Source organism: Poecilia formosa, unplaced genomic scaffold, assembly GCF_000485575.1.
Source record: "Poecilia formosa unplaced genomic scaffold, Poecilia_formosa-5.1.2 Scaffold137, whole genome shotgun sequence".
NCBI classification, from domain to species: Eukaryota; Metazoa; Chordata; class Actinopteri; order Cyprinodontiformes; family Poeciliidae; genus Poecilia; species Poecilia formosa.
In genome coordinates, this window is record NW_006800076.1 from 1,992 (window position 1) to 13,097 (window position 11,106).

General features: G+C 34.9%; 1 protein-coding gene and 2 long non-coding RNA genes across 5 annotated transcripts in view; 2 read left to right on the plus strand and 1 right to left on the minus strand.

The window, feature by feature from the left end:
- Positions 1-3,394, plus strand: part of LOC107837376 (uncharacterized) — a 4,372-nt gene extending 978 nt beyond the window's left edge. Inside the window, exons 2-3 of the long non-coding RNA XR_001663394.1 lie at positions 1,814-1,821; positions 3,385-3,394. This is a non-coding gene — a long non-coding RNA (uncharacterized LOC107837376). The remainder of the gene's footprint in view (positions 1-1,813; positions 1,822-3,384) is intronic.
- Positions 1-4,560, plus strand: part of LOC107837378 (uncharacterized) — a 5,840-nt gene extending 1,280 nt beyond the window's left edge. Inside the window, exon 2 of the long non-coding RNA XR_001663395.1 lies at positions 4,150-4,560. This is a non-coding gene — a long non-coding RNA (uncharacterized LOC107837378). The remainder of the gene's footprint in view (positions 1-4,149) is intronic.
- Positions 4,561-4,632: 72 nt separating this feature from the next.
- LOC103145187 (butyrophilin subfamily 3 member A3-like) lies at positions 4,633-10,815 on the minus strand. Of its 3 annotated transcripts, none has more exons than XM_007562522.2 (10): positions 10,549-10,815; positions 10,322-10,384; positions 8,350-8,721; positions 7,978-8,268; positions 7,587-7,685; positions 7,450-7,479; positions 6,717-6,743; positions 6,411-6,434; positions 6,264-6,308; positions 4,633-6,175 (listed from the first exon to the last, which is right to left on the minus strand). In XM_007562522.2, the coding sequence occupies exons 1-10, from the start codon at positions 10,550-10,552 to the stop codon at positions 5,604-5,606; spliced, it is 1,527 nt and encodes a 508-aa protein (XP_007562584.1). In that variant the 5' UTR covers positions 10,553-10,815; the 3' UTR covers positions 4,633-5,603. The 3 variants fall into 3 exon arrangements, with proteins under 3 accessions (XP_007562584.1, XP_016532110.1, XP_016532109.1); XM_016676624.1 differs by having other exon boundaries at positions 6,264-6,290; positions 10,516-10,815; XM_016676623.1 differs by having other exon boundaries at positions 6,264-6,293; positions 10,516-10,815.
- Between the last annotated feature and the right edge of the window lie 291 nt (positions 10,816-11,106).

Consider the following 11,106-nt stretch of genomic DNA (forward strand, 5'->3'; position numbering starts at 1 on the left):
AATGAACACAAAAAAGTAAGTTGTCATAGCAAAAGCAAAATAATTAAGTTAAATTAATGTAAATAAGTCCATAAGATGAACTACAGCCAAAAACACTTTTTAGAGTGTGGCTTGTCCATTTGGATATCACCACCAACTACAACATTGGCTGTTAACTTTATATCATTTAGATGAGATTTTATTGCAGTACAACTTATCGACATTACTTGATACTCCTCTTTATTTGGACACATAAATACCACAAGCAACACCATCAGGTATGTCGTTTAAATTTTATTAAATATGATGACACCAACCTAATTTTTAGCGACACTGACTGTGGGTATTGTTGCTTAAAAAAGTTCAGAAACAGTGCTGTTGTATTACAGGATGTGAGACAAAAACACAAGCTAGAAGTGTTAGCAAGCAACTCACACTACATTTGGGAGCCAGTTCCAATATTTTTCTGATCAATGCTGGTTACAAAAAGCAGAAACTGTCCACCTAGGTTTATATTGCGGCTATTCATGAGTTGAAATTAATGTATTCTGGTGAACTTGAACGTAAATGGGATTGTCTTGTTTCTCATTGATCTGGTGATGCTCAAATGTGGTGTTTCCGAAGCGCACTGAATGCTGCTCAATTGTTTGGAAACATAATTTTTCACTTATAACATTAAACACATATGCGTCAAATGGGATTTACAGCAAACTTTTGTAAACGGTTTTGTCACAGTTAGCATTTTCAACAGACATTGACGCAGCCACCTACAATTTATAAATTTATGCGGTGCAGAAGTTTCTAAATTTCGATCATCCAATTACCTGAAATAGAAAAAATATTGTAATGTCGCAAACACACCACAGATGTAGTCCCGCCAACAGGGTTTATTAGTAATTAGAAAAGGAGCCGCTATTTCTGAGGCCGCAGCTCACACCACCAACAAACCGTTACGCTATCCGAACCGAACTAGCTTCCTGCTAACACCCCAGAACTCCCTCTTCTTCCGGTCCTGTCCTGCGGCTCCTCTGATCCCCCGCCCACATGACAGGTCCATCACAGAATTAAACATCATTCTCATCATTCATTACAGAATTAAATCCAGGTTATATTTACCTGTTAAAGAAGCGACAGTAACACTTGGTTTCAACCAGTTAATTTAGCCACCAGTTACTCCATAATAGCCACGAAGCTTGGCTAGCTATTATGGCGGGTCTTCATCGCTGCCAACAAGTCCACGACAAAATATGCGCCCAGTTTTTGGCTTTTCCTTGCTCTCTTTTTCCATCCTTTTCACTTTGCCGCTCCATGGAGCTCCACTCATGTTAACTTAGCCCGTAAAAATGTTCCACCTAGTTTGCCATCTGTTGCCAAGTGACTGATGATGACTTTGGTGGACGGTTGGTGACAAATTTTACCCAGAATACACTTGGAGACAATATTGGTGATCCTCTTGTAATTTTGTGTGTCATAAAGTTAAATGTAAGAGTAAAATAAAGCCAGTCATGTTACAGACTGGAGAGTCTCATGTTACAAGAGACTCTCCAGAACACAGTTCTGGAGAGTCACAATGCTTGTAACCAAGCATTGGTTTCAAAGTCCTTTTGGGATTAGGCCGTTTTAAAGACTTTCATTGACTCTTGTTCATTAGTGAACAATAGAAATATGAATAAAGGTGACATATTCTCAATTTAAAAATCTACATTTAACAAATCAAAGCCTTGTCATTGTGTGAGAGACAATACTCTTAAAGACGCAGAACCCAACTACAAATTCTTCAACTACATATTTGGAGTTAATTTACAAAACCAAAACTTTTTTCATTTAAGAGCAGCATTTATTGTTCTGCTTTCCTTCATACTTCTACATTAATAAAAAAAATATCCTGCTTGCTCAACTTTGACATATTATTTTACAACCTTTGACTCTCAGAAGCTGACATTATTGACAGCGATCTGCCTGTTGTGTTCCTTGGTCCTCATGATGCTGTTTGTTCTCCAACAAAACTGCATTTAAGGTATAAACACTAAATTTAAGTAAATAAATATGGTAACACTTTATTTGAAGTGGTGTGCATAAGACTGACATGATACTGTCATAAACATGACATAACACCTGTCATGAAAATAAATGAATGCTTATGACAGTTGTCATGAAGTGTCATTTGGTAAAAAACATTTTTAATGCAAAGTTGCTCTAAAAGTTGCATTAAAAGTCCATTAAAAGTGCCAACTTTGCATTATCATAATTTACAAAATCATCCAACGTTGGCACATTTAATGGACTTTTAATGCAACTTTTAGAGCAACTTTGCATTAAAAGTGTCATTATTTACCAAATGACGCTTCATGACAACTGTCATAAGCATTCATAAAGACTTCTTTATGTTCATGATAGGTGTTATGTCATGTTTATGACAGTATCATGTCATTTCTGTAGCTGCTCAGCAACAAGACAAGACACACCAGAAAAAAGTAAAACACACACCTACTCAAAACAACAAACACAATGGGTGAATAAAAAGGCTTTATGTTTTATTGGCAACATCTCTAAATTCTGACATAAAAATACAACAGCTGTATTATAGTCAGAGTTGGCAAGGGCAGACAAAAATGTTCACTCAAGTAAGAGCAGCACTAAATGATTTTAATGTAGAAGAAGAAAAAAAGCAATAATAGAAAAAAATTACTTAAATTGGGAGACTCAAGAACAGAGAACTTAATTTACAAATTTGTGTACAAACTTTGGTACTTTAAATAAAGCAAAAAAAGAGTGAGAATAATTAACAATATCACTACAAAATAATGAAATCAGGTAGAAAAACTGCCTGAATCCATATTTCTTTTGAAACCAAGATCAGAAGTTAAAGTGTTACAAAGTACTGTGCAAACTACTGTCAGTGATAAGTGTTTAGTGCATATTCTCCTGACCTCTAAGTGGGTCAACAGGCTCTGCAGACTGAGTAACATCAGAAACAGGAAGCCTGAGTGCAAACCAGAAGTCTGACTTTACTATAAACAGCAGGTGTGTTTCTGTGTTTGATGCATTTTCAGTTAAAATATGTTAGGGTTATATTCGTGAAGTTACTACAGGCTGGTAGAGTAATCAGAAACTGTACTCAGACAAGAACAGATATACTCCCAATTAAAATGACTCAAGTAGAAGAATAGTGCTGTAAAACTATTGAAGTATCTTTTTTAGCCCTTTGTTCCAGAGTGTCTTGAAACCAAGTGTTAGTTTCAAGAGGCTCTAAAGAAAGACGGGCGTTTTAAAGACTTTCACTATGTCTTGTTTATTGGACTGAATGATAGAAATATGAAGAAACGAGACATACTGTCAATATAAAAATGTACATTCAACAAACCAAAGCCTCGTTATTGTGTAAAAAGAAAAAGGTTTTCCAAGAGTATAATTTTTGTTGCCCAGAAGCATTTTTACAGTAAAGAAATAGCCATCCAAATACAACATTTCCTTTTTTTTTATTATGAATACTTAATTACTTTTTACATAATGGGGACTCTTAAAGATGAAGAACCCGACTTTAAAAAAAAAAAAAGACTGCTTCTTTAAAAAAAAAAACTTCATAGATTCATAAAATTCTGCATTGAAAATATGAAACATTTCATCCACTTGAGATGAAATATTTAACCACCATTTTAGCAGATAGATGCCTAGTTTGACCTTTACTCCATGTAATAAATCATTTTCACAGTCAGCATTTGGACTAAAAAGCTCAAACCCTATAAATTGATACCAACTATCAAGTAAGACAAATCAAACATTTTAACATTTTTAAATATTAGTTTCTGTTTTTTCTATTGGTTTTCTTAAACAGCTCTTACATTTTAACAATCTGATCAACTATCTGGTCTCCAATATGTCTGATCTTCTCTTCAACTGAACTCAGAACAAGAATCCAGAAATAAAGTTGTCAAAACCTAATTCAATTAATCGTATTTGGTAATAAGAAGGTTGGATCCTTTAAAAATATATATATTTTGATTAGACTTCAGGAATAATTTGAACACAGAAACCATGTCCGAAGGCAAATAGTGGTCAACATTTGGTCTATTTCAATTAATTCTCATTTTTATATCCTTATTCCAAATGTCATTTCAAATCATGTTGTAGAATCTACATTTCAATCTGTTTTATCCACGTTAAAAATAGCTCCTGAAAACAATTGAAATTTTGATAACTTTTCTTGATTGTAAGGTAGAACTTATGTAAAACAAACAAAAAAAACACAGATGCATTATAGTTTTCTTTATAAAATAATTTAGCAGATTTCAAAAGTTTCATGCAAGCTGATTGATAAAATTTCCAACTTATATTATATGACTATAAAAAATAGCTTGTTGAAGTGTCGCTACTTTTTGATGCACCATGGACTCAAAGGAGCTCTTAATGTTACTGAGCTGCCATAAAATAAATAATTCATGCTTTTCTATTCTTGTGGCTAAAATGTTTCAGCTATTAAAGTGTATATATGTTCTCCCGATGCTTTGAGGGCCTAACAAGTTCTAACGCAGTGATAAAATCTTCTAGATTAGCTTCTGAGTTGCCCCAGAAATACATACACATATATCCATTGAACATCACATAAAATATATAAGTTTATAAGTTAAAGTCAAAACATCACTTTGATAGCTATTCCAAAGAACATACATTTTATAGATGGTAGTGAGAATGAACAGCTTTGTACAGCTTCAACATATAACAAAAATAATAATAGCAAAAATATGTATGACAACTCGTATAAAAGGTTGTATTAATACCTCTTGACAAAAGGAAAATCAATTAGCCTGTTTTATAACAGGTATCAAAGTCAGTTAATATGAAATTAGAAAAATGACTTAAACACAGTAGAAGATCAAGTTAACTATGATTAAATATTCACTAAGAGGTACCACAAATTTAGACATTATGAATCTACACATGTAGGAACACAGGAATGTACATTTATTTTACTGATCTACTAGAGCAGTGTTACTATTCTGAGAAAGCAACATGTGATTTTAGTGATTAGTCCACTGACTGTCTCGGTTATGAAACCAGACTTTGAAGAAGTGCAGATTTAGGGTCAGAAGCTGACAGAGGCGTTAATTGAGAATTCATAACCAATATTTGTAGAAACATCAAGGTTGTTTTCTCTTGTTGGGTTTATCCGAGTTGCCTTTAACTGCACATACAGCAGAAATTACATGTGAAATGATGTCAGATATTTAATTAACATACTCTCATTGTGTGAGTCACCCACTGAGGGAAGCTCGAGTATCAGTGAGTTTAGACATACACACAACTTACATTTTGTGTAGACATTTACTGTTTCTCAAGAGAAACTGTTACCATTGATGTTGATCTTAAATTTTAGAAAACCTAAACTTATAATACATTTTGGTACTTTCTTAAACTTTGAGAGCAACAGGTACATTTTGATCCAAATCCAAATTTTATCCTGATTATTAACTTTTACTTTAGTCTTTACTGTATGCAGGATAACATTACACTGTGCAGCGTTTTCCCCCTCTTCTTCTTCATTTGTGCCACTTTTAACTTTCTTTCTCTGGATTCTCAGTCAGACCTGATTGATTCTGCTCCTCCTTCTGTAGTTTCTCCACAGGTTAAGTGTTAATTGACTGATTCTGCACAGGTCTCTGTAATATCTTCATAGTTCCTACATCACCTTTTCCAGGGTTAAAAAGTGGGAACAGTTCACCTGTGAATTCAGCTGCCAGAGATCCAATCAGACATTTCTCTTCCACATTATAGAAGGAGAGTTTTCTGTTGTCAAAGTCCAAATACACACCGACTGTTTTTGGTTTTGACTGAACATAAATGAATGTCTCTGGTTCAGTGCTAAACTGAAGAGTATCCTCCTGGTTGGGGCAAGAAGACAAGAACCAGAAACCATTTTTTGTGGTTGGAGACAAACGTTCATCATGAGGGATTTCATGTTTATCTGTAACTCCGATCCACCAGGACTTCTTTATCAAGGTCATCTTTTGTTCGTTATCAAAAAATTCTAAGGAAACCTCCCAGTAGTGTCGTCCAGAAGAGAAACCAGGTGATCCTCTGACTGCAGTGAGACAAGTGACTCTGTCTCCATCTGGAAACTCTGCATCAGCATTATCTCTCAGTATAGAATTCTTCATTTTTATTAGTGGATTTCCTGTGTCCACCAGTTGAACATTCACTGTTAAAGATTGAAAATTATATTTTAATCAATATAATAATGAAGTAAAATGCTAAATAAGAATAATATTAAATGAATGTAAAATTACCATAATGATTGGATGCTTCCAATAGAGCTGCTGGCTGCCGTGCTGCTGGACAGAAAAGTGAGAAAAGAAAATATCTTAAAAATGTGATTTTGTATGATAAAGGTTTTGATTATATTAACACAGGCAGCTCCCAATACTCTGTTCTACCTTTTGACAGAAGTGGTTCATTCTCTGAAGGAAGACACAGAAATACATATTTTAGTTGTGTTATACAATGCATACAAGAGCTTTAACATTATCTTTATGAGATTGAGGTTCAACAACATGCTGTGATATTATTTGACTGAAAATCTGAACACATCACTGTAAAGACATGATATAACTTTATGTTTCTATTGAACTCCTCTCATGTCTTCAAACATCTAGAGCAAATCTACAACACTAAGCATCCTTAAATGCTGAATTGACTGAAATAGAAAAAGTAGTAAATATGAATTATGCCTTCTGTTTTACCTTCAGGAATGTTTGTGAGATTGGCCCCTGAAAGATAAAAGTAAAACTTTAGGAAGTGATTCCAACCAGTCAGTTATTCTCATATCTGTTGTTTGTGTGATGATGCTGATGTTTGTGGTGGACATTGAGGTCTAATTTTGACAGCTTAGCTCTAGTTTTCATTTGCTAAAATTAAATTTTATTTATTATTTCTTTTGTTTTAGTCATTAAAAAGAATTTGAGTGTTGAATTACAAGCTTCATTACATTATATAAAAAAACTAAATGTATTTGTTTTCTCCAGTTTTTATTTGGGAATGAGAGAGTAAAGGGAGTTCCATAAGTTTGATAATCTTTTCAGATATTGAAAACCATGTATTATTTTTTCTTAACCTTTCCTGTGATGAACTACACAGCATTGTTTTATAATGTAAAATCTTCCCCAAAACACACTGAAGTTTTATTAGTGATGTGATAAAATGTGAGTGAGGGGCACAAGTACTTTCATAAGGGACTACATGTGTCTCTACTGTCTCTTATGTTGGGATCTTTCATGTTTGTACATCTGTGATAATAAACTTCACAAGTTTTTTCCTCCACATTAAATTCACAAAATAACTAAATAAGTCTGAAAACTGCACAAAAAAATATAAAACTAAATGATTGTTCCTTTAAGATAAGGAAGATGACATTTAGAAAAAGGTTGTAAAAATGTTCTAAACAGGTATGTTTAAGGTGTCTGAAGTGTTTCTTACCATCAGTTGTGTCATTTCCTGATTTGTTGCCTGAAATGAAACCATATCACAAAGTATGAAATCAGTGCTCATTAAAATCTCAGCATCTTTAAATATTGTCATCAATGCATGCTCTCTGATGTAAATCAAACATTTACCTTTCTTCCTGTAGTACAGGAAGTACAGAGCTCCGAATGCTGCTAACATAAAAACCAGAAGAGTCCCAAAGGCCACCCATCCAGCTGAGGATCCCGACTCTGAATAATATATAACAAACATGTTTAGTAGACTTCTTTCTCATAGAAAACTAAAAAGGAATACATGGTGATAGGGCTGAACAATATCAGAAACATCAGAAATATTGGCCAATATTTCAATAACCTATCAGGTGCAATATATGCCTGTTTTTTCTTTTAACTCTTTCTAATCTGTTCTTCTTACTCTGTGTGACCTTTAGCATTTTTGGCAAAGTTGTGTGTCAATATATTTGACACACATGACAGTATCTTTGTGACATATTGTGCAGCTCTAGAAGGTGAGACCGCGTACCTTCTTGTAATGATGAAGGATTTTCCAGACGCATTCTGGCCTCCTTTGGTTCTTCATTGGAGAGCCCAACAGAGCAGGAGACCTCAGAGGGACTGGAGACCAGAACCCAACTATGGACTGAATAAAAACCAGCAGAGATTCTGCTGAACATCACATTAGCAGGTGTGAGAGCTGTTTTGTTGTCTGACCAGCTCAGCTCAGGCTTTGGATACCAGCCGTCAGATTGGCAGCTCAGATTAACTTTGTTATCGTCTTTCATCACTGCTGACAGGAGAGGGGAGCGTCCAGTTTCTGGAATAAGAAGAAGATGATCATTTGATGTGGACATCATTCTGTTTGGTTTTGTTCTCGTTCTGTTTTCATGGTTCTCACCTGTCACAGTCAGACTAACAGATGCACTGCTATAAGCAACAGAGCTGCTAACATAGCAAGTGTAGGTTCCTATATCTTCAATTGTGGCTTTTTCCAGCTTCAGGCTGACATCACCTGCCTGTAATCCACCTGATGTTTCTTCCTTTAAGCCGAATGAGACTCGGCCAGCGAACGAAGCTTTCTGGGATGAATAGTCGAAAGCTTTTTCCTTATAAAGCAGGGCTGGAGTATCATATTCATCACTCCCTTGATACCAGCGTACCTCCATATCTTCTGCATTCTGAGAGGAAGTGAGCCAGCAGGGTAAGATGGCTGTATGACCTCGCTGGACTGAGACAGGAGACTTTACTGAAACAGTGAAAGTCTCTGAAACTGAAAAGAAAATCAAAATCAGAGTCATCTTTTAATTTTGTTGTGGTATTAGATTAAGTATGTTAAGTGTTTCAAAGTAAAATGTTCCTATGACTTCAACTCTGTTTTAAGTTTTCCAGTAGTGCACATGCTCTATAATTAAATCAGTTTCCCAAACAATAAATAATGACAGTTGCAGTTCAATTCATGATAAACAAAAAAAAAAAAACATAAAAATATTTTATGCAAACCACTAACATTTATAATGTGGTTATGAATTGATATTTTTGCTGTTTTTACTCCATTTTTCTGTGTTGCTGTTTACAAAAGATTGTGATTTCTTTATAATTCCATTAACAAAAACACACAATTTCATTATAATGTTCTGATTCATTTATTTATTGACTATTTATTTCATGATTGAATGTAGAAATCATTCTTTATACGAGAAAAAACAAAAATTCTTAGGGTCCCCCTATTGGCCTTCACTGGTAATATTAGTTGCAGTGTGACGTGTAGAGCACGTCCAAACCTCCAAAGCACTGTAGAAGATAAGTTAGCAAAACAATGTCGCAAAAAATTATTCTTCAGGGGCAGAGAAAAAAAGAGTAAGTATATAAAAAAGCCAAGACAAAGGTATGTTTGCATTTCTCTTTTTATTATAATGTTTATCAAAATGATTTGTGGAACTGCTCATAGAAAGTTAGCTTGATAGTGACCTTGAGAGGTCCAGTTCAACAGCCAAACATTTATCATCGGCAGCATCATATCTTTATTCCAGACATAGTAAAAAGGTGAAACATAGATAATAAAAGTAGAAAATAAAGTAAAAATAAACACGGCACATAATATTGTTCACTGTGTCACAAATAAATGATGACCCCAGTGGTTCCACTGACCTCACACAGACGCGGTGCAGGGTTTACTAAACTAGGAATTACATTATTGAGTGACACATATAATCTACACATGAATTTGTTCATAACTTTTTACAAACATATGGCTAACGCTACTCCATCTATGCACTTTAAGTACTAGCCTCATACCATCATTGCATGCCAAAGTTTCTGTATGCTGCTTCTTTAGTATTCTCACCACAGATGGGCAGTGTATGGTGGAGTAAATCTTAATCAGCCCTCTTTTATTTTGTAGCACAACTAAATTGAATATAAAAAAAATGTTTTAAAGTAAAAAGTTTCTTGTCTATCATAAGTTTTCTAAACCAAATGCTTTGCATTATACAAATTCCTAGATGATTATTAATGAGACTTTGCAGCACCAGGTATGTCAAATGTATGAAAAGTGTCATAATATTTTATTTTGAATTATGCCTCTTACAAACGTATCAACCAGCATTAACATTTGCTATTTTTTTTTTTTTTTTTTTTACATTTTACCCTCAGTGCACAAATTTGGAGGGGAGATTGTGGTACTCCGAAACTAGATTAATTAATTTACTTTTGTTTAGTAAACTGCATGAGTTTTAAGATTTGCTAAGCAAGCCAAGAGTCAATGAGGGGGGAGCAAGTGAGTCAGATAAACAGATAAGTTAATAATGATTATTTCTGTAGTAATGACTCAGATAGGAGGGGGAAGAGATTTACAGATGAAAGAAACTTACCGGGAGCAACACAGCAAGGCGAGAAAAGAAGCGCCAGAAAATAAAAGTGAATCATCCGATTATCTGGAATGAGAAAAACAAAAACAAAACAAAAAAAACTAATAAACTACAGCAGCAATTATAGGAAGACAAACAAGATTTGTCCCTCATAACCTGGAGATGAGAGCAGTTTTAAGACGGCGGAATGAAATCACAAGCTAAAGCAGCACATGTAGCACTCGGCCTACCCATTGTGTCTTTTGTAGCGAATCCAAGGTGACGTAAAATTCACACATACAAAAGAATAAACAAAAGGCGGATATGGATTCTTTCTGACGAGGCGGGTTTGGGCGTGATTCAAGTCGAGGAGGTCAGTCTGACCTGAAATCCGCGTTCACAGCCTTTAGTGGCTAAAATAAGCCTTAGATGTAAAATGGACGTCCAGAATGAAGTCTGTTCTACTTTCACTTTCGACTCTGCAAAAAATGCTGCACAAGTTGGTTCAGCATGGCGTTCCATTTGTTCGGCGGGGAGGAGACTGGTGTTGCGTTACAGACATGCAAATGTCTTAAAGGAAAAGGGTCTCGGATGCCTAACACACTTCCATCGGAGTAGTTCTTATATTATGTATTCAAAACATTTAATTCATTTCGCAAATGTTATTGAAGGCGCTATTATACACTGTGGTGTTAAAGATCAGGTTTTAATGAGCTGAATAAAAAAATAAAAATTCCCCTCTCCCCCTCCGTGGGCGGTCTCTTTCATCCTCTGAGCTCGGGTCCTCTACCAGAGGCCTGGGAGGTTGA

Excerpts from the sequence above, each read along its gene's own strand:
- LOC103145187 (XM_016676623.1), bottom strand. The coding sequence starts at position 10,552 with ATGGGTAGGCCGAGTGCTACATGTGCTGCTTTAGCTT. Across the intron at positions 8,269-8,349 it reads TGTTAGTCTGACTGTGACAG|AAACTGGACGCTCCCCTCTC; the intron begins GTGAGAACCATG and ends TTCTTATTCCAG. Across the intron at positions 6,294-6,410 it reads TGAACCACTTCTGTCAAAAG|CAGCTCTATTGGAAGCATCC; the intron begins GTAGAACAGAGT and ends CACGGCAGCCAG.